This window comes from Oryzias melastigma, linkage group LG11 (genome assembly GCF_002922805.2).
Source record: "Oryzias melastigma strain HK-1 linkage group LG11, ASM292280v2, whole genome shotgun sequence".
Taxonomy (NCBI): Eukaryota; Metazoa; Chordata; class Actinopteri; order Beloniformes; family Adrianichthyidae; genus Oryzias; species Oryzias melastigma.
The window spans coordinates 2002503-2025834 of NC_050522.1; the positions used below are offsets into that span (position 1 = coordinate 2002503).

General features: G+C 40.9%; 2 protein-coding genes across 7 annotated transcripts in view; one reads left to right on the forward strand and one right to left on the reverse strand.

Moving 5' to 3' along the window:
- Positions 1–6407: 6407 nt before the first annotated feature.
- Positions 6408–10099, reverse strand: LOC112136328 (abhydrolase domain containing 5, lysophosphatidic acid acyltransferase). The gene is made up of 7 exons (XM_024257948.2): positions 9945–10099; positions 9367–9449; positions 8866–9277; positions 7462–7613; positions 7024–7135; positions 6770–6950; positions 6408–6694 (listed from the first exon to the last, which is right to left on the reverse strand). Exons 1-7 carry the CDS (start codon positions 9986–9988, stop codon positions 6593–6595), a joined length of 1086 nt encoding a protein of 361 aa, XP_024113716.1. The 5' UTR covers positions 9989–10099; the 3' UTR covers positions 6408–6592.
- A 115-nt stretch (positions 10100–10214) lies between these two features.
- LOC112136329 overlaps positions 10215–23332 on the forward strand; it is a 26874-nt gene continuing 13756 nt past the window's right edge. For 2 of the 6 annotated variants that reach the window (XR_002917333.2, XM_024257950.2), the window contains exons 1-2: positions 10215–10283; positions 11414–11490. The gene's annotated coding sequence lies outside the window, so the exon portion shown is untranslated. Of the gene's footprint in view, positions 10284–10303; positions 10344–11413; positions 11491–23332 lie in introns of those variants that run through there. The other 4 variants (XR_002917331.2, XM_024257952.2, XR_002917332.2 and 1 more) reach the window with 3 other exon arrangements.

Sequence of the window (23332 nt, forward strand, 5' to 3'; positions counted from 1 at the left end):
ATGGAAGTCAATGGGACTTTGGCCTTTTTGGAACCCAGTGGTACTTCCTATATGGAACACGGAAGGAGGGGGGCTTGCTCAGTCCAGTCTATGGTCTGACTAAACGTTTCTATGGGAACCACCTTCTCCAATCAGGAGTGAACTCGTTGGAAGGCCACACCCCTACCACTTGAAACTGAGGCATTTGATTGGTCATTTTATAACTTGAACAACTTGCACTAAAGAAAAATATCCTGAAAATGAGGATTATCCAGAAGATGTTCAAATGTGTCAGAATGGTTATTCTGAATAACAGAATGACTGAATAATAATGGTTTATTTCTCCATGGAAGACCGTGGGATTTTAGCTTCTTGGAGCCACTTCCTGTACTTCCTGTTCGGAACGGCAAGGGGGAGGAGTCATTGATCCAGATTTTAGCCTTAAACCAAACCTGGAGCCCAGATCCCAGCTGAACTACAAAGGTCCTGACACTGATGGTTTACCAGAAAAGGTCTCAGGGAGAAAATCCACACAAAGACGTCCACAGATGTTGTTTGAGCATCTGAGGAGGCTTTTTCCTATCAACACTGAAAAGCTGCAGTGTTCTGTGTACACTGGCTTCAACTGCTGCTGGTTTATTTGTTGGGGTTTTTTTTGCGTTTGTTCATGTTCGACAATGAGAAGTCAAGGTCTTCCAGAGAGGACAAGCAAGGCAGACCGGCTGACAGGAAAAGAAATGGAGAAATGAAACAGGAGGGATCTCTTAATCTTAACCAGTGAATACTTGGCATCAAACATGTGAAGGTGTATCTGATGGCTTAGTGACGATGAGGCGTTTAAGGCCAAATTTAGCTTCATGGGGTCATTAGTGCAAACAACTGAGAGAAATCACAAGATTTCATGATTCACTAAGACTTTCTGCATCAGATGTGCTCCTTCATGTAATAGACTCCTCTTTCTTCAGGTCCTTTTCATTCCTCAAGTGAGATGAAGTGAAGTCATCACATTATCATCTTTTCCTGTGCTGAGTCTGTGGAGAATAAAGCCAGCAGCTGGGCAGGCTCCAGCGCCGTTTGGCTGCTTTTTCTGGTGCTTTCAGTCAGAAAGTGTCTGCTGCAATCGTTGCACTCTGTCACTTTCAGTGTAATTTGAGAGCTGCGAGGTGCTCTGAAGTGCTCTCGCTGCATAATAACCACGAACATTTTGGGCTTCCTGTAATAAGAAGGACTGAATTCCTCACATCTGTGGTCTGATGGGAAAATAACCTTCCACAAAGGTAGATAGGAAGGAAGGTCTCCCGTTCATTTAGCAGCAGTTGGATTTTATGATGCCGATTAGTTGTTGCTTTGGGTGCAAAAATGCGTCTCCACGTCTGAAATACCATCAGTCACTCGTATCCAAACAGGAACAGCTCAGGTTGTATCTCACCTGCTTTGTCCTCTGGAAGATGCTGGTTTCTGATCAGCATAAAGCTCACTTACACAGAGGAAAAGTGTGGTTTACTGGGTTGGATTTCATATAGAAACGTGTCTTCCAAGCTGTGCAGGAAGGTGGAAACAGGAAGGAGATGACAGAGACCAGACGAGCTGCAGAGCAGAAGACTTTTTCTGCTATTTCCATCCTGCTGGCTTTCTAGTCCACCCAAACCCAGCGGGTACGCTCCTTTCAACTCCCTAACTTGTTTTCTGTTCCATATTTAAATGATCTCCAGGCCATAACTGCGTGGGCGACGGATGGAAGTGTGATGAACAAGCTGACAAATAGAGGCTCGCTCTGTCTCAACACAGAGAACGTCCTCTGGATGTTCAGCCAGCCAACATCTTCAAGAAAACAACCAATAATTACCCCATCTCACTGCAGCATCACTTCCTGCAGCCTGGCAATCCAAAAGAGTCGGTCTCCGTGGCTACCCTGTTGCCAGGAAACCGTTGGGGTGGGTTGTGATGATGTTTCAGTAATGCCTAAGATGGGCAGAAGGAACAGCTCCACTGGAAAAGACATGCTGAGAACAAAAATAACTCACTTCCTGCGTACATTACATCAATTAGTTTACCACTTTCAGCGCAGTTAGTGCTGTCAGCATCCTGCTGTCACATGCAGCTCTTCTTCAGGTTCCAGCCAACGTCATGAATGCAGTGGAGAAGCTCCAACTCCCCCCTGCAAATCAAACCATTTATTATCAACAGGAATTCTGATTTTATTATTCTACACAAACTCTGATGATTAAATACATAAGTCTTTAATTATTCACTGATTTGTACGAAACAAACATTAAGTTGAAAGTGGACGGAGCCGCTTGAATAAGTTATACAAACCTCTGTTGTGGTTCTGCCACAGCATTTTAAGAGATCCAGAAAATATGATTCAATTGTTTCCTTACTAATCTGATTACTTTTTTAACTAACAAATATAGCCACGTGTCTCTAAGTCATTTACTAAGAGTTTTTAGACTATTTTGGAGTTTAGCTAATATTTCAGCTACATGCTAGCTGTTTTTGCTAACCTACGTTATTTTTTAAGTTTTTAGGCTTATTAGACATTTAGCTAATATTTTAGCTGGTTATCAGCTTCAATGATTTTAGCTATCTGTGAGAGAAATTGTTTTATTCTTATCACTGTTGAAATGTATTTTAAAATGTTAACCCAAACTGTAGCTTACAGATGCTAAGTGTCCTGTCCTGCTTCCTTTCCAGAGCCAGGATGAAAGGTTTACGGTACACTGTCCCCAGCAGGAGGGCAGGATGCTGATTGAATGTAAACATTCCCAAATGGTTCCTTACATGACACCTCCGATCAACTGTTTGACTGTGCTTCTTTGTTTGAATGTTCTAACCTCCCACTTGTGCTTTCCAATAAAAGAAGCGAGGCAAGGATCAGTTCTTGGAGGAAAAGGATGATGGCACAATCTTCCCATCATACTTGTTCCTTCCTTATGCACAAGTAACTTTGCTTGTTGGTTTGGTCATTTTACTGAGTTCTTTTTCTCTCTGGGTCGAGGTGAATTTCCCTGACACTGTCAATTTCAGCATCTTCAGCAGCTAAATTCAGCTTACAGCATTCACACTAGCATTATTGCAGGTAATGATATATATCTAGTTCATAATTATGTTAAAAGCTACAGTTTTAAAGTTTAAAAATGTAGTTTTAGAGTGTTCATTAAATGTTTATCCTGTTCGACCTAAGGTGGGTTTAGGATGTTGCCCCCCTGTGTGATTGAGTTTGACACCCCCAGCCTGTTCCATGTGTGATCAGCATTCATGCATTTCAGTTGGGTCCTCCTGCAGCTCTGCAGCAGATCTTTGTCCTCCTGTTTGCTCCTCAAACATTCAGGTTTACAGATGACCCAAATGTGAAATATTATGCTATTGCCCGGACCAGGATAGCATGCTGGAATACTGGTTAGCACTCTCCCCTCAGAGTGAGATTTAAATCCAGGCAGGGTTTTTTTCTGTGTGGCGTTTGCTCTCCCTGTTCAAGTGTGGGTTTTCTCTGGTTCCTCCCAAAACATGCTTCTCAGGTTAAGTGATGTCTTTAAATTGACAAAAATGTGTCCATGTGACTGCGAGTGTGTGGCCGGCCTCAGACTGGTGACCTGTTCAGGTGAGCCCCACATATGCCCAACAGTTGCTGGGTTTACTCCAGCAGCCGAATGTCTGTGAAAGGCTGTCAGTGGGTTCTGAAAATCATGGCTCCCCCACCACCATGCTGGGAAGTGAGATTCAAGGACTTCTGTGATTGTTTTTTGTTGTTTCCTCTGAAGTTCAGTCAACCCAGAACAACAGCGAAGAGTTTGAGCTTGAAGAGTTTAAGAAGCTCTTAGATTCTTTTCCTAAAACTACATGTTAGAAAATGGTAAATGGTGTATACCTATAGCACTTCACTACGTTCTTAAAAAGCCAAAAGTGCTTTACAGACCCATTCACCCATAGACACAGTCTCTCACTGATGGTGGCTCCACTGCCGAAAACAGGCACCAACCCTCCACCAGGGGCAATGGGTTCAGTGTCGACGTACGGGCGAGAAAAGAGGGAACCAAACCTGCAATCTTCCAATCAGAGATCGACCGTTCTGCATGCACCACAGCAGAGGTAGAGCGGTCAAAGTAGTAGAAAATAGTCTCTTGACTGTTTTAGATTCAATAAAAAATAAGAGTTCTGAGTAACTTTCTAGACTGAAACACAGCAGCAGATGCTTTTCTTCTAACATCTAAATCGGGGTCTACAACCTGAAGCTAAACATTTTTTTTTGTGGCCATTTTGGAGTTTGGCTAAAATTTCAGCTAAATTCTAGCTGTTTTGGCTAATTTAGGCTTTTCTTTTTAAGTTTTTTTAGCCTGTTTTGGAGTTAATATTTACACGCTTTTGGCTAATTTAGGCTTAGTGTCAATTTTTGGTGTTTAGCTAGTATTTCAGCAACATGGTAGATGTTTTGGCTAACCTAAGTCTTTTTTTTTCGGCTAATTATGCATTTAGCTAATATTTTAACTATCAGCACTAGCATCTTCAACTGTCAAAGCATTCACACTAGCATTATCACAGGTAATGCTATATATCTATGTAATTATGTTTAAAAGTTATGGCTTTAAAGTTTTAAAAATGTAGTTTTAGAGTGTTCAATAAATGTTTATCCTGTTCGACCTAAGGTGGGTTGTGCGATTGAGTTTGACGCCCCTGACTTAGACCATCTTTGCTGAAAAGAAACCATTCCTACAACTGTTTTTTTTTCTTAAGCCACATAAAAAAAGGTTTATATGATGCTGCAGGCTTCATTTTTCTGAAATGACTGTTTTTAGAGGCACACATAAAGCAAACAACCCTTTAGACCAGGGCTTTGGAACCTTTTACTCTGAAGGAGCCATTTGGGATATTTTCTTCTTGACAAAAACCCAACAACAGTTACAAAGTTAGCTTTGACACTCAGAAAAATGCACTTTTTTCATGTTTTTGGTGCCATTAAGCTATTCATTTAGAAAATATAGCTCATAAATATTTTCTACAGCTGAATTACAACAACATTGAGATTTTCTATATTTAACTATTTGAACTTGCTTTTGACAGCAGCAGATCCTTTCAAACTAAAACACACCAATAAGATCCTCGTGCTGCAGATCTACTTGCATTAAAAGCACAAGAAAAAACCAGACCAAACATGATATTTTCTGTCATTGACTTTGACACACCACCATCCCTTTTCTCCCTCTACCAATAAATACAAACATGACAACATTGGAACAGTATTTTAATTATCTACATACAAGTGTAGTAAAAGTGTTTTACTAATACTAAGCCTCTCTCACAGGAGCAGGTTTAACCTTTTAACATAATTTTTGCTCAGTTTTCTGAGCTGTTAATTTATTTCATTTATGATTGAATGATTAAATGAAAAGAGATTAACCAAATCTACAAAGCTATTATTTATTAAAATCATTAGGATTCTTCTTCAAAGCTAAAGATCTATAGAGGGCTAAAAGAGCTGCATGAGGCTCTGGAGGCTGCAGACGCTGCTTTTGACCTTAGTTTGCATCTTTTATTCTGATTCCTTCAGAGACCAACACTTCCTTGTGTTGCCACAAAGCGAGTGTCTCATGACCTAAAAACACAAATGAAAACATTGCAGCTGCTCACGAGCAGCGGTCCAGAAATAGACTTCAGGATGAACTTTATTACCAGAAATCAGTCATGAGTGTGAAGAGGGAAAACTTGAGCAGCTTTAAAACACGATCTTCATATTTAAAATCACAAAACATGTTCAACTTGTAGGGAATCAAACTGCTGGCCTACAGGGTAAACATATGTTTACACATTCCTCTGTGGATTTTGGGTCATTAAAATGTTCTAGTTGTGGTTCTTCTCGCACTGACGGTCTCCTACGTTTCATGAGGATTCAGCAGCACACATGACTGCACTGGAGCCTGGCATCCTCGCAGGGTTTGTGCATCCTGAAACCGCTGCTCCACAGCAGGACTTTCACCCCACAGATCTGTCTGTTCAAAGGAAAACCGCCACAATCTGTGGTTGGCTTGTGTCTTTCTGCAGACTCACCAAACGGCAGCTCCTCAAACAGGAGGCCTATTTTTAGTCCATCTCTGACCCGATTCTGTCAGCACAGCTGTGACTTAGCGGGAAGCAGAGCGCTCTCGGAGCATCCCTGCCCCAGTCTCCGGAGTGGGTCACTCCATCCACATGCATGTGACTGAGACCTTTCGGTTGGGAGGGGGGGATTTTACCCCACTGTGGAGTAAGACTTCCTGTTCCTGTGCTGCCACCTGCTGTTGGATGGGAGCAGCTGTCCTGCAGCACTTTGCCCTGATGACATTCATCATTACTTGATCAGAGGAATGCTGCGGCGGTGCCAAGACCACAGCAGCCGTTCCTCGGGGAGAAACGGACAAAAACATTCCTAGAAACTGAATCACACCACGCAGATCTGACATTTCCCTTTTATTTACAAAATGTTTGACGTGAACAGAGAGAGAAAAAAAGGAAACATGGACCCAAGTTCTAGGGAGTGTGGAACAGCAAGCCCAGCGTTCCCAGTCAGTGACGGGTGCTCATGGGAGTAAAGTGCATGATGAGGAGGCGTACTGTTGTGCTCGTGAGTTGAGATTGGTTCTCAGCTTCGCTTTTCCTCCGTCTTGGCGAGCATCTGAAGAACTGTTTGGTTGAAGTCTTCAGGCTGGTCAGCAAAAACGTAGTGACCAGCTCCTCTGATCACCTAGCAAGCACAAACGCACCCGTGAAACTGGAGAACATGCTAATCTTTCTCCCCAAAACAAACAAACATCCCTACCGTGATCCCAACCTCTGGCCGGGTTTCCTTAAGTGCACATCCCGACCTGCTGTCGATGCTGGACCGGGACCCGTAAATGAAGGAGATGGGGATGTGGGCTTGGACCTGGTGGATCCGCTCCAGCATGGGCCTCTTTGCCCAGCCATAGGGGATGGTCATGTTCCTGAAGGCCGTCTCTCCGCTGATGCAGAAAGACAGGTGAAGCACGGAGCATGGACCTGTCTGACCTTTGAGGATAATAACATGTTCCCCACCTGGGAGTCTGGGCGTTCAGGTGGTAGATGTAGTCAGAGACGGTGTTGTCGTCCAACACTGACGAGTACTTCTGCTTGAAGTCTGACCTGATGGTCTGTACCAACATGGGACCTAGCGGGGGGGATTGTTATAGCTTTTAATGAAAAACAGTTTTTAATTTTAATAATAGCTTATCATAAGTAAAAACAAAGCATCAACTAGATTGGGTTTATCCACGATTTAAGGACTTTTCTCAAAAATCAAAGATAAACAAACCCAATCTAGTTGATGGTTTTCTACGTACGACTTCAACGGAATAAACCTACACAAACGTTAATATCTCACCAAAAGGTGCCTTACATTAAAGCTAAAAGGTGGTCTAAACATTTCATTTCTTGGTTAAACCTTGTTCCTTGCAGACTAAAAACAGCAGAAGATCTTCAAGATGTGATCCTGACCCAGAGGACCGGCCAGCCGCAGACCAGCCAGAGGGTTGAAGGGGCTCATGATGGCGCCCATCGCTCTGATCCACACCGGGATGGAGTAGTGGTTGGGGTTTTCTGGCCGTGCTGGGAATCCCCACGGCTCCACCAGCAGCAAATGCTTCACCCTGGAGACAGAAGATCACATGTCAGAGTCAGGGCCCGGGGGCCGGATCCGGCCCTCCAGGTAATTCTATCCGGCCCTCCAGATCATTTTATTTTATTGTTATCAATGACCCGATGTTATCTTGGTCTCATTTCTAACTTGTACCATTTTGACAAAATATATTTTTATTAAGAGTAAAATATTGAAAGTTATTTAAGGTTTAAGTTGATTTATTCTGGAATTATATTCCTGCCTTTTTATTATTCATAATTATATTAAAAAGTTACAGTTTTAAAGTTTTAAAAATGTTTCATTCTGCTAGATTTTTTTGACTATTTTGGCATTTACTAATTTTTTTAGGTTATTTTGGAGTTTAGCTAATATTTCCGCTACATGCTAGCTATTTTGGCTAACCTACATTTTTTAAGGTTTTTTAGGCTAATGTCTCATTTAGCTAATATTTTAGCTAGCTATCAGCTTCAGTGATTTTAACTATCAATTTCAGTATCTTCAGCTGTCAGCACTAGCATTTTCAGCAGCTAAATTCAGCTTACAGCATTCACAGTAGCATTATCACAGGTAATGCTGTATATGTAGTTCATAACTATGTTAAAAAGTTATGGTTTTAAAGTTTTAAAAATGTAGTTTCAGAGTGTTCAATAAATGTTTATCCTGTTCGACCAAAGGTGTGCATTGGATTCCGGCTCCTTGGGTGATGGAGTTTGAAACCCCTGCAGTAGATAATCGTCCGTCTGTCATTTCTCATTCACAAAGGTTTATTCTGCAGAATCTTAAAGACCCACTCCGATGACATTTGTGTTGTTGGTGTTTTAAACATGCTCTTGTGGCATTTTTCTGGTGATTGAGGACATATTTAAAAAATATTATGCTTAAAATTGCGTTTCTGACCATTTCTGTATTTAAATTGTTGGGAATCAGGAGCAGAAAAAAATACCTCTTGAAAAGAATGATATTAGTCACACAGTAAACATACTGGGCAGCTACAGTATTTACTCCATTTCCCTGCTTTGAGCAGGGAGGAGAAGGAGGGGTGGGGTTTCTCATCCCAATAGCCCCGCCCACAACGCAGAAGGGAATTTCTAATGAACTCTTCCTGCTCTGCAGAAACTATTTTTTGTTTTTTTTTTTATTTTGGCTCAGATCAGCATAATCAAATGAACACTGAAAGTAGATCAAAGATGACCGGAGTGGGACTTTAAACGACCTGGGGGGGTCCCTCTCTGCAGAGCACAGACCTCACCTGGCCAACATACCTGTTGGGATACTTGAGCGTGTAAGCTGCAGCCAGGTATCCTCCCAGGTTGTGTCCCAGCAGCATCATCTCCTCCAGGCCCACCTTCTCCCTCCATTCCTCCAGCGACGTCACAAACTGCTCCTCAGCTTCTCCGGGGTCTGTGCTGAACTGGGGGCGGCTGCTCCGGCCGAAGCCCAGCAGGTCCAGGGCGTAGACTGGTCCACGGCTGGAGAAGGCATCCAGGTTTTGGGCCCAAAGGGCCAGCCCGCCGCCGAAGCCATGAAGCAGGACCAAGGGAGTCCTGGACTGAGCAGGGGGCCAGTTGAGTGGTGGCGGCGAGGAGGGCAGGAGATGGGTGGAGAAGGCGATTGTCCACAGATTATTCCCATTGGAGATCCGGACATGCTGCCTGGAATACGGCCGCTGGACAGCTGCAGATGAAGGACAGGGGGAGTTTTCATTCTTTCATAATAAAAAATACATGAACTAAAACATGCATATTGGGCCTTGAACAACTCACTTTTGAGCATCTTCTCCTCTGCATTTCTCAGCTGAGCTGGGGACGTCGGGCACCACGTGGGAAGCCAGCTGGATATCCAGGAGCTGTGAGCACACAGACCTTTGACCCCGTTGTTTATCAGAAAAGCCTCCACCAAAATCACATAAAGTCCAAACATTATCTCATGTGGAGCCTGGGACTGGGACAAACACTGGTTTGTGTTGAAACACACAGGTTTTCCGGGTTTTAAAAAACCCTCTTTTCTACCATTAAATCCCCCTTTAGTCCATTCGGCTTGCCGTAGATGTAAACACACAAACACAGTCTGATGATTTGGAACTAATAGCAGCTTTCCTTAAAAACATTAAAGTTCTACAAATGAACTGCGCTGGTTTGGATTAACATCCAACACTCCACAATCAGCCCGAGCTCTGAGCAGAGCGGAATTTTAGTTTGTAATCGATTTGGGGGGAACTTTTTACTGAAGTTTAGCTTGGAAATGTTAGCTAAGATAGCTCAAAGTAAACCGAACAGAGAAATCAAAGTTCATCCCGAGACAAAGTGACTTTTCCGACACAAACAAGCCGTGCCGGACTAACCTCCGATCCCCCGCGGGCTGTATGTCCTCCGACATCCTCCGCATGATGGTCGCTGGTTCCACAGCTCTCCGCTGGAGAAAGAACTCTTTCCTTGGAAGTGTTCAAGAACATTCCGTAAATTTTAGCAACAACAGAAATATGTGACCCGGAAATGAAACACCCGCGAGAAAAACGAAGTTAATGAAGTCTTAAGCAAAATGCGATTATTTTCTGGAGGTAGTATATTTAATCTCTATCCTTTTTAATTAAATAATTATGCAAACTTATCATTCGTCCGAGTGTATTTGAACGCAGCACAACAGCTGACTGCTGGAGTAGGGTAGGTGGACAGCTGAGCAGGTATGACGGGAATGTTCTCCCACGAAGCCAAATCCGAGGCGTTAGACTCAATCTGACAGGGTCAGAATCCAAAACACATCTTAGGTCGCGGGCCGAACAGGATAAGCGTTTATTGAACACTCTGAAACTTAATTTTTTATTTTTTTAAAAACGTAATCTTTTAACATAATTATGGACTAGATATATGACCTCCGACAATGCAAGTGTGAATTCAGTAAACTGGATTTGGCTACTGAAGATGCTGAAATTGATAGCTAAAATCATTATAGCTGAGAACGCTAAAGCCAACAGCGTGCTAAAAGAAATAGCTAAATGACAAGGTAGCCTAAAAAAGCTAAAAATAAATATATAAAAAGGTCAGCCAAAACGTTTAGTATGTCGCTGGAATATTAACTTAACTCCAAAATGGGGAAAAAAACAACAGAAAAAGCCTAACTTAGCCAAAATATTAGCCTAACTCCAAAACAGCCTAAAAAAACAAAAATAAAAAAAGAATCCTAAATTATCCAAAACAGCTAGCATGTAGCAGAAATATTAGCTAACTCCAAAATATCCTAAGAAATCTCAGTTAATGCCAAAATAGTCAAAAAATCTAGCAGAATGAAACATTTCTAGAACTTTAAAACTGGAAATTTTTAACATAATTCTGAATAATAAAAAGGCAGGAATATTATTTCAGAATAAATCAACTTAAACCTTAAATAACTTTCAATATTTTACTCTCCATAAAAATATATTTTGGCAAAATTATACAAGTTAGAAATTAGCTCAAGATAACATCGGGTCATTGATAACAATAAAATAAAATGATCTGGAGGGTCAGATAGAATTACCTGGAGGGCCGGATCCGGCCCCCGGGCCTTGATTTTGACATGTGTTTTAAAGTTAATATTTGCATGTAGTTAGAAACAAAGCTCCTTTAAATGTAATATTTTAGAAATCAACACATAGGATTCTACTCAGAACAAACTGCAGGTTCAGTTCTTTTAAAAGAAGTGGACTTGAATGTCACTATCAACAATTTGTGGTATTTTTGCGCCGATTGTGCTCTCTTTATTTAATGTTTATGAATGTAATGAGAGTCATCTAATTTCTGAAACCATCGTATGTTGTTGTGGTTCTTGGTTTAGACTTTGGACATCAGAGGAGGGAACCGACGCTGAGGTTTTCCAGAAGGACACCACGGCCTTCACAGTTCAGCTGAGAGGTACAGTCACTCCTGCACGTCTGCTCCAAGTTCGTCAGAACTATTTCTTCAATAGAACTATGCTTGTTAATAAAGTAAGAATTATTTCCATGCTCACAATGTGAAGTGAGGTGAAGGGTTTGACAGGAAACATGTTTTTTTAAGTCCCCTCCAATGAAAATCCTGTTTTTAGAGTTTTTATCATGTCTGTGTGTCATTTCTCTCCCGAAAGACAACAAATGTAATCAGAAATCATTTTGTTTTTCCATTTCTGAGTATTTCTCCTTTTAAATCAATCAAACTGTCTTGGACAGACTCTGTTTGAATGAATGATCTTCTTTCCATCAACAGCTCTGCTGCACATGCACTAAACCCTCATCTGTTCCTAGTGTCTAGTTCAGGTTCTGGAGAAGAGAAGATGGTATCTTCACATTGACTGCAGTCAAATGAGCCGCCGTTCACATTTCTGTGGTCAAATCAGCATCACTGGATTTTTGGTGTGAGTTTCATCCAATACTTACGGTAGCAGGACTGAGAACGCTGGAAAATCTCCACCAGACTCCACGGAGCTTCTTGATGTGACCACGGAAATGTGAACGGCGGCTCATTTGACCGCAGTTGGAAAGGATTGTAAATCAATGAAAGAGCATTTTGATGTTAGCTTTGATTATTTTATCAAGAACTCTGAGAAACCAATGATTGAATGTATTGATCACAGTCAATAAACATTGGAGAATTAGCTAAAAGAGTCTTTGGTGAACTGGAAGGAGAAAGAATCAGGATTTTGGAGGAAGTTCTGTCCATGAAGATCTTCACTTCCTCGTCCAGCTGACATCCGGATCAGAACCATACGGCTGGACATTACCCAGATTGATGGATGTTTTTATGTAGCAGCGGTGAAGATTTATGCTAGAGAGACACAGAGCTATCATTAGGTGTGTTTGAGATGACTTGCGCCTCGCCTGGATCAGGCAGCTTCAGGCGGGGTCGGGGAAAAGGCGCCAGAGATGAAGGTGAACGGCGAGACTGTTCAAGAATAGGGAGTTTGGGGTTGTCCTTAACATTTGGTTGAATTTTAATATCCCTCTCCTCCTTAGTGTGAACTTTACTATTATGTTTTTATTAATAATTTTCAAAATCTGTCCTTGGATAACAGATGAAAGATAGCCGCTGGGTTAATTTAATGTGCACTGTCCCAGAGAAATTAATAAAATTGAAATGAAAGTTAACTTTACCGGGCGACCGTGGTGCAGTGGTAGGGCAGTCGACTCCTGATCGGAAGAGAGCGGGTTCGACTCCCGCCTTGCCCGCCCATGTGTCGAAGTGTCCTTGGGCAAGACACTGAACCCCGAATTGCCTCTGGTGGGAGGTTGGCGCCAGTGCTCAGCAGCGGAGCCACCACCAGTGTGTGAATGTGTGAATGGGTGAATGGGTCTGTGACTGTGAAGCGCTTTGGGCCCTCGAAGGAGGGTAGAAAGCGCTATACAAGTATACGCCATTTACCATTTTAAGTTTTAGGGGCAACAATAACACATACAACCACAGATAATTTGAAATTTTGTGATTCAATACTTTCCAGAACGAGTTACAAAATACTCCGATTTCCTTCATGTAGTGCCAGTCATTTCTAATCAGAATCACGTCGAAGTACAAGAACTACCAGAACCCCGTTTCCCACAATGCATTGTTTTGTAGTCATTAAGCCAGCTTGCAGGCAGCGCAGCGGCAGATTTCCAGCTGCACCTGCCTGAGTAGGCGCTTTGCACCCGCCTATTTCTCGCGATATTTTCATGATGATTGACAGGTGACGTCTGAGTCAAAACTACCCAACATGCACTGCAATCCAGGCGATCTGTTCAGCACTGCGTCCACCTACATGACCTCAAACACACCTATTATTAGATAGGAAGGGATCAGGGGTGAGCTAGTTAGCTCAGCTCCAAAAGCCACGCCCCCTCAGAGGAGATTTTGGAAACAGAAGCTTCAGATCGACATGAAAAATGTTTTTTTAAGACATTTAGGTTGTGGAATTTTGGATAAAAACTACATAAACATAATTAAAACACCACTGGGAATGTTTTTTTTAAATAAAAAGAAGTCAGGAGACTTTAAAGGACATCATTTGAAAGTGAGTGTAAGTTTCTAAAAGTGTCTGGTTTTCAGTTCTACATTGTCAGGTCATCGGCTTTTCCCCTTTGTATTTCTCCATTGGTTTTTGTCCTGTTTTTAGTCTATGTATTAAATGTTTATGTTTCTGCCAACAAGCCCAGTTTCCTGCATTTTGGGTTGACAGTTGAACCCAAAGCGACTCTAGTTCAGGGATTCACAGCTGGCTAAACTCTCTTTTGCACCTTATTCTATAAACACATGATTTTGTTTTGATTTCAAAGATTTGAATACAAAAGATGGTGAAACTGAATGATGTAGAATTTGAAGGAGGTGATTCTAATCAGAAAATATGACATTAAACAGATTAATGACCTGAGTAGTGAGGAAGCTAGGAACTCACCATAAATACGGCTCTTTTACTTTGACTTAAAAAAATAAATAAATAAATAAACAACTAAAACTCTCCTCTCCAGAGGGCAGCTAACCTTTCACCCAGGTGGCACCAAATGCAAAACCTAAAAAGGTGAAACGGGTGTTTTACAAAGCAAACAAAGAAGTATGGGAAGAAACTCCATGGCGGCTCATTTTCTGGTGTGCTCATGATTCATTCACAACCATTTGAATAAAGTCATACTCAGAAATGCAGGTTGAGCTGAATGTTCTTTCTAAATGTCCTCCATCATCAGAGAGATGCTGCACGAACATGTTAAAAACACCATTTTCATCAGAGTGGGTCTTTAAACAAACAAAAGTGATCAGAAAAAAACTAACTTTAAACCATTAAGATGTTTAGGATTCAGTGTTTCTGTATCTTCAGGGGAAGATTTTTTCCTTTCCTTCAAAGTAATTTAGAGTCTCATGAAAAGCAGCTGGCCTAAGCTGCGGCATGTCTTAGTTTTTCCTGTTTTAATTTCAGATAAGGTAGAGATGAAATGAGAGGTGGGTATAAGCCGTTATCCTGGAGCGCTCTGGTGCGGAGGCTGGTCGTGCTGCTTACCTTTTACACGTTCTCATTCAATCTTACCAGGAGGTTGATCTTGCAGATTTATGGACGTGCTCTCCTTGAGAAACCTCAGGTGTCTCCTCCCAGAAATGTTTGTCTGTTGCTGAGCTGGCATTTAAGAGTCATTTGTGGCTTTTAGAGACCTTGGTAAGCGGAAGACAGCCGACCGATTTGTCAGGATGTAACAGCGTTAGGATGCATTTACAAACAGGATCTATTACATCTGGTGTGTGGATCCATTCCAGCATCTTCAGTTTGAAACAATAACCGATGTTGATGTTGTATTCACAGTAAAGCTGTGAGCGCTGTAGTTCATGAGCTTCAGTCTGCTGGGTCTCACAACCTCCACTAATCAGGACTCTGTGGTAAAACCTTCAGGTTTGGAGAAGTGTAGAGCTGCCACGATTAGTCCACTAATCGACTATTAAAATAGTCGACGACTAATTTAATAGTCGAATAGTCGTTTCTTTGTATTATAAGGAGTCAGAGTGTAGTAAAGATAAAAGTTATAATGTCATTATGATAGCGTTTTAAACTGTTTTGGACTGTATTAAGGTTTTTAGGCTATTTTGGAGTTTAGCTAATATTTCAGCTGCATGCTAGCTGTTTTGGGTAATTTATGCCTTTATTTATTTATTTTGTTTTTGTTTTTTAGGCTAATTTGGAGTTTAGCTAATATTTCAGCTGCATACTAACTGTTTTGGCTAATTTTTTTAGGCTATCATGGAGTTTAGCAAATATTTTACCTGCATGCTAGATGTTTTGACTAATTTTTTTTTGTTTTGTTTTGTTTTTTAGACTATTTTGAGTTTAGCTAATATTTCAGCTGCATTCTGGCTAATTCAGGACTTCTTTTCTGTTTTTTGGCTATTTTTTTGTTTAGCTAATATTTCAGCTACATGCTAACTGTTTTGGCTAACTTAGGCTTTTTTCAGTTTTCTGGGTTAATTTAGAGTTTAGCTGATATTTTAGCCAGCTATCAGCTTCAGCGTTTTTAGCTATCAATTTCAGCATCTTCATCTATCAGCACTAACATTTTCAGCAGCCAAATTCATCTTACAGCATTCACACTAGCATTATCACAGGTAATGCTGTATATCTCATTTTGGTTAGTTTAAAGCTAATGATGTGTGCTTTACATCCAGTTTGTGCATGACTGGATACGTCGACAAATCTGAAAAAATAATCAGTGATTAGTCCACTATTAAATTAATCGTTTGTGGCAGCACAAGTTTGAAGTGTCTTTAGTTTTTTTAAGTTCATTTTTAATCAGATCGTTTTCTACTTCCAAATTTTCTCCTATAACACACCATTACCATGTTCATGACCTCGTTTCTGACCCCAAAACAAAACCATTCGTGCCTCATTTCCCCTCCACAGTTGAAAATCATGCCTGCTGAGCTCCACAAGGTGGGGTAGTGGTGCTCCACAGAGCACACAAGGTCCTGCTCTTTTGTGTCCTACTCCTCAAATTCAATTTTCCACTCATATCAGCCACTTCTCCAGGCTCTCAGACTCTGAGTTGGCCAATTGGATCTTGAGTGCTTGATTTCCTTTGCTGCCAGCATCATCATTCTCACTGTGTCACTGTCCACTCACTCTGCTGACTATTTACATTTGTGGACAGCGAGGCTTTTTCCAAAGACGATGGGTTGAGACAGCTTTCTTCTTGTTCCCACTGCTAAACGTTCCTCCTGCTAGCTAGAGGTTAGACATATCATAGGGGGGTAAAGAACCCGTGGTGTGAAACAAAGACTCCATTCAGTCTCTTCGGGCCTGAGAGAATCCAGAGAAATTTCCCCAAACAAGCAAAAGCGTTAAAATCTGCTGTAAATTACCCAATTGTCTGTGTAATCCGGCTTCTCGTGCCTGGGGAATGTTCTTCAGTGTCTTCTGGGGTGGCGTGCATCCTGCGTGCCGCATATGCTCTCCGTTCCATTTGTCTCTCCTGCTGAAGGAGACGATAAAGATGCTGACTAATGCTTGCCGTCATTGCATCCAAATTCCAGCCTTGCACTGCGGTGAAAATCAAATCATTAAAGAGAGGATTTTAAAGAAGCTTTAGAATAACCACTTAATCTGGAATTGAGCAGAAAGCTGTCAGCAGCTCTATAGAGCACAATGAGCATGTGAATCTACAAGAAATTAAAAAAATGTACACAGTTTTGTCTTTTTTTACTAGATATTAATTTATGATGTGCATTTTTGTTTTAAAAAATATATAATCCCTTACAGATAAAACCTTTTAGCATTTTCACTAAAAATCTGAAAAGAAAATCTTGTTAACAGTTCATTTTAAAAGCCTGATAACTCTCCTCTACAGTGTTAATTCATCCGCGGCAGGAAGTTCGTGCAAACCACAAATCTGGAAACAAAAAAGGAAAAAAATATGTGTTTATTTATTTTGATGTATTTTGATATTGTGATTTTAAAGTGTTTTGGGGGCTCTGTGGTGTTCTAAGCTCCTGGTTTTCCTGATAAAATCATCTTCATGCAAACAAACGGATTCAGCAAAAAGAGCCATAAAATAATATTACTTGAAGGTGCAATAATTTATTATATAAATCAGCATTTTTCTCAATAAATCCACACCAAATACAAAAGGGTGTTTAAAGAAGAGTTACCTTCTGTTAGCAGGTAAATATTAGGAAATGAAAATATAGCCTTTGAATTGGGATAAAAAAATGACAGATTTGAGAAAAAACATAAAAGCATTTTAGTCAAAGATGAGGACAATTTAAAAAGAGAAAAATATGAATTTATTTAAGAAAGAAAAGAAAAATAAGAAAGACAACTATTAATAACTTATGTCCCTGTAGCCTTTGAAAAAAACAGGTCTGTGATGCTTTTCAGGTTCAGGAAACCGCTTTGTGAACTGGAATGAAGAAAAAGCAAAGCACGAAAAAGAGCAAAATAAAAGCTTGAAAACAATTTCAAAATAAGAGTAAAGTCAGGAAAATCTGGCATTGAAAAACTAAAAAAAAGGTTTAACACGCCAAGGTTAGTAACACCTGAGGGGGGGAGCAGATGAAAAACTTTAATACAGTACTCACAAAAAATAAACTTCACAACAACACAAATTCATATCTTTATATTTTAAGAAGAGCAAATTTGTACTGTTTTCCCTTCCATTAATGTTTTGTTAATGTGATTCTTAAGGAAATTGAATTTTTTACAATTCAATAAATCATCATTTCTCCTTAGAGATTACAGCAGAAAATACAAATCGAAGTCTTTTTATAATATTCATTCAAATACGGTTTCAATCTTTTACATTTCATTTCAGATCAAATTTAGTTTAAAAATGTTTTTCAAATAAATAAAGATCTAAACTAAACTAAAGTTGGTGGGAAAAAAAGGAAAATCAATGACATGGATCCTTTTTTAATCCAGTTTTGGAAATGAAGAAATCTAATTCTCTGAATAAAAAATGTCCATTTCCACATGTCCCAGAGCAGTGACCCTCACTGTCAACCTTTTTTATTTTGTTTTTATGTTTTTAGCTTTTATAATACAACAGCGGCTTACCAGAGTAACAACAGAAACAGAAAAATCACAGAATTTATTATTTTCTCCAATAATATAAAGTCTTAAGTAAAGTTAGATCGTTCATAAAAGTTGACTTTAAAGATTCAGGCTAGAAGAGAGTTTTTTCATGACATAAATGTCATGTTTTTATTGATCCATTCTTCCACTGAAGAAGGTTCCACTTTTAGCCATTTCCTTGAGATTGCTTTTTTACCAGAAACCAAAAGAGTTGCCAGAAGCCTTTTGTCCGACTTTTTCCAGCTCAGCACATCAGCCTCTCCCAGGTACAATCATCGAAATGAACATGGGCTTGGAGCCAAAAACATTATTTATATGATAACATAATTGTGACAGAAACACATTTATAACCTGATATTCACAGAAACATGATAGAGATTTGTCCCATGTCTCCCACAGAGTCTTCAGCATGAAGATGTTTGGATGTTCTATATCACGTGTCAAAGTCAAGGCCCCGGGGCCGGATCTGGATTTAGCTAACATTCCAGCTACATGCTAGCTGTTTTGGCTAATTGAGGCTTTTTTCAGTTTTTAGGCTATTTTGAAGCTTAGCTATTTTTTCAGCTACATGCTAGCTGTTTTGGCTAACCTAAGTGTTTTTTAGGCTAATTTGGTATTTAGTTAATATTTTAGTTGGCTTCAGCTTCAACATTTGCAGCTATCAGCTTCAGTGATTTTAGCTACCAGCTTAAGCATTTTTAGTTATCAATTTCAACATCTTCAGCAGCTAAATTCAGCTTACAGCATTCACACTAGCATTATCACAGGTAATGCTATATATCTAGTTCATAATTATGTTAAAAGTTACGGTTTTAAAGTTTTAAAAATGTAGTTTTAGTGTCTAATAAATGTTTATCCTGTTCGGCCCGTGACCTAAGGTGTGTTTTGGAGTTTGGCTCTTTGTACGATAGTTTGACACTCGTGATCTACATGATGTGTCATCATTCTGAAGCTCAGCGTCATCATGGATTCAGAGGAAGACTCTGCATCTCCTGATTCCATCATCTCCTGGAGCTCGAGGTTCAGATAAAACTCCCATCAGGAGTTTGTCTTTTTTGTGGCTTCTCCTAGTGCAGTATGGGTAATAAGAGTGACCAGGCTGTAAGTGGAAGATGGAGCAGGGGATGGAGAAGAGGTGGAGGGTCTGTCTGGTTGCTAGGAGACGTGGCCGGCGCCAACAGCGGATATGATTTATAATGGCCAGGCTGGATGTCTCGCTTTCTCCATGAGTTTCTTCCTCCCTCTCACTTTCCCTCCTATTCTCTCCATCCTAATTTCTCCCCCCAGCATCTCCACAGGCCTATTTAGAAGCCATATCCGATTGATCTGAGAACTTAATGCTGCTGTTAGTGGGGCTATTATTTATATGGGTGTTCCTCTATTCTCTTCTTTGCTCGGGTTGCAAATTCTCGATAAGATCAAACTCTGCATCCTTGTCTCCAGCACACGCAGACATGGTGGACACTGCACGTGTCTGCACAAGTGCATGTTTGCTTGTGATCATACGTGAAGAAATAATATTGATCTGATGAGATGTTATCTTCCTCGGATGTGGAGGTCCTCAGGGACGGCATGAAAGGAGGCCGAGCAGAGAGATGAAACAAAGTGGAGGTCCAAGATGAAAGATTGCCATCAATAGACTTTAGTTATTATTAGTTATTATTTAGTTATTATTATTAGGATCTTCAAAACTTTTTATATTTGAAGAGCTCAAAAAAGAGCTACTCTCATATATTTTTAGAATAAATTGTGTGTGTTTGGGGTCACCTTAGATTTTTCTGAAGCTTTCTCTGAGTTCAGGTTTGATCCTCATGCTCCTGTCAGTGAGTGTCTGTGGGACATCCACGTCCTCAAAGCTCTCTCTGGAAATCTCCTGGTTAGAGATGGGTCTCTCTTCCAGCTGGAGGAGTCTGTCTGGGTGTTCTGCTCAGAAGAGAGAAGGGGGGAAGACAAAGCTCTTCATTTGTCAGTGGATTCATGTTTCTCCTCTCAGCCGTGGGTGTGACAGAGCTGGTGAAATCTTCGTTCACACCGAGCTCCAAAATTCACTTTCAGTCAACCACTTTGAACGAGAGGTCTGTATGAATGCGCGTTTTGGGCTTCTGCCTTCAAAACTCCCGTGTTCAAGAGTCACTACACAAGTTTTAAGTCCATTTTTGTCATGTTTCAGTCCTGCACCTTCACCCCCTCCCTCCCTTTTCAAAACTAGTTCCATCCATGAGTAGTTTCTCCGTGTGCTCCAGCTGTGTTCACACTTTTTAAAGGCGCCATACCATAAATTTCTCAACTTTTCTTTAGGAACTATATCTATACCATATATATCACATGTCAAAGTCACGGCCCCGGGGGCCGGATCCGGCCCTCCGAGTAATTCTATCCGGCCCTCCAGGTGATTTTATTTTATTGTTATTAATGACCCGATGCTATCTTGTTCTTATTTCTAACTTGTATAATTTTGACAAAATATATTTTTATGGAGAGTAAAATAATACATCTTTTAAGGTTTAAGTTTATTTATTCATGAATATTATTCCTTCCTTTTTATTATTCACAATTATGTTAAAAAGTTACAGTTTTAAAGTTTTAACAATGTAGTTTCAGAGTGTTCAATAAATGTTTATCCTGTTCGACCTAAGGTGTGTTTTGGATTTTGGCTCCTTGTGTGACTGAGTTTGACACCCCTGATATTTATGATCATATATTACCTTTGGAACACTAAAAAACAAGTTATTTGTGAAATATTAGTTATTTTCGTGAGTTTTTTTCTTACCTGGAAGTAGAACAACTCAATTCCTGAGGCTCCGCCTGCTGCTGTGTGTGGGTGCCGCCCATTTCATGACATCATCCTCGAGCCATTCTCTCTTTATTTCCCCCATGAAAATAAACATCAGTTTTATTTCTGCCTTCAGTAGGCCCGGCCATTGCTACACTGGTTCACAACACAAATACCCTCAACGTCGGCACGACTGTGCCCCACAAACACCTGTTTGAGCTGGAATTTATTGAAGAGAGGACACAGCTGGAAGATATATTCTGCATCTAAAATGAACGTTTTTTTTGCTGATCACCACTAGCTCTGTGGAGAAATTGGGTGTTGGTGTTAGACTGGGGGCGGAGCTATCAGAACAGACTCTTCCTGAAAGGGGCGGTCTCACTCTGTGACATCAGATCGTGAGGACCCGCTCGTTTTTATGGGTATGGGAGGGGCTGCTGCTGAGAGCGCAGGTTTTTAGAGGATTACTCAGAAATGTGTGAATGGATTAAAATACCATTTTGGGGTTCTTTATTGTGAGGAATGAACAGTATAATGACTGGTGGTCATCATTCAAACAAAGCAAATCATCCCAGAGGAAGAAATGTTTCTGTTCTCCATCAGATGAAAACTCAGTGGAAAAAACACACCAGCTTCCTTCCAAATGGGGCCAGTTGGAAGCAGCTGTCATGCATGAAGGCAAAAACAAATGGGTCTGACGTTCATCACTGCCTTCAATGACTGTGTTCACATGCATGCCATTTTCTGGATAGCATAAATGAATGTGTGGAATAATGAGTTCTCGTTCATCGCAGAAACACGATGTTGATGTTCACCATGTTCTCTTTACGCATGTCGGATTATAAAGCATCGTCAGTGACACAATTCATAGCACATTCTTCCTCGTTCAAGCTGGAGAAATGACCACCATGTTGTTTGTGTCTCGCGTTTTTTTTTATTATTTAGTCTGAATGTTGAGCTGAGAGGACAGATGCTTCAAATGAGGATTCAAGAAAAACGTCTTTTCCAAATCTCCTCCATGTCTCCCAGTTTCAGCAGCAATAAATAGACTGTGGTCCCAGTCCCACCTGCATTACAGTGACTGCGAGGAGCTTCAGTTCCACCCAGTCCCACAAACGCTCCAATCCAGCATCCAGAGTACGTTTAGCAAAACTGTATTTGATGATGAAACAGTGAGTAGAAAGAGACGTTTAAACAGTGAGACTACAGCGAAAGAGAAGCTGCATCAGCTGACTCAGAATTGGGCGGAAAATGAAAAAGATAACAGCAGAAGATAATTATAATCAGGATCAGGTATTCTGGATTGTTCTGCGCTGCAGAACAATCTATTTTTCTGAACTAAAAAGAAAAAAGAAACTCTTTGTGTTGATCAATACTATAAAGTTCTTCAATAAGTGTTTTACAAAGCAGATCAGAAGTGTTTTTGATGAGTATGGATCGGTAATGGACATTCTTCAGGAGATCAGGAGAGATGGAAACGCGAGTATTGGTGGATTCGGCGTGTCTCCGATCCCCAACCCCTGTGAATAAGGAGGAATACTGTATGTAAGGAATGTATCATTCTTTGCAAGAAGATTGCAGGGAGCAAAGAAGAATGCAGCGGAAAAGAGGACAAAACTTTTGGTTTGGATCTTGAGTCTGTAAAAGCGCTGGTCGGACGCTTGCTGTTGTGGTGAAACCTTTCCACCAATCAATCCAGTCCCTAGGCAGCGAAGCATAGGGACTGGAGGCCTGGACAGCGACTAGCTCTGCTGACTCCTGGGCGGCAGCACTTGCTTGCTTTACCGGACCCTGGGCAGCGGAACTCACTACGCTGTCCACCGGGCGACTGGCTAGCATAGCCACCTAAGCCAATGTGGGCAAACACAGGTGGGGCCACCACGGAAACTGCGGACAAACCCAATTGGGGCCCACATTCTCTGCCCAATTTTAAACTATACGGGGCCCACTAGGCCTTGCTGGCTGGGTACAGTCAGCTATGCAGTAAACAGTTTCTTTAGTCTGTATGTTTGGACTTGAGATATCAGCTTTCACACATCTCCATACTCACTAATCAGTCTGTAAATAACTCTAAGCAAGACCAATTTAGACTAAAGACAAAATCAGACGACATTCAGCTTCTTCTTGGCATTTGACATTTAAAATCCACATCACAACCAGAGAAGTTACAGACGCCTGGATGCTTTTTAGAAATAGAAAAACACAACAGAACTTTCCCATACTTCATGAATATTCGTTTTATTTGGCCTCTGTATTGCCTCAGCGGTCCGGTCTCTGCTGTCCAGCCTCAGCGGTCCGGTCTCTGCGGTCTAGCATCTCTGCGGTCTAGCATCTCTGCGGTCTAGCATCTCTGCGGTCTAGCATCTCTGCGGTCTAGCATCTCTGCCGCTCTGTATCAGTTTTGTTGACTTCAAACTTTTGCCAAAACCATC

Excerpts from the sequence above, each read along its gene's own strand:
- LOC112136328 (XM_024257948.2), bottom strand. The coding sequence starts at position 9,988 with ATGCGGAGGATGTCGGAGGACATACAGCCCGCGGGGGATCGGAG. Across the intron at positions 9,450-9,944 it reads CAGCCCGCGGGGGATCGGAG|CTCCTGGATATCCAGCTGGC; the intron begins GTTAGTCCGGCA and ends GTGTGCTCACAG. Across the intron at positions 6,951-7,023 it reads CTGAACGCCCAGACTCCCAG|CGGAGAGACGGCCTTCAGGA; the intron begins GTGGGGAACATG and ends TTTCTGCATCAG.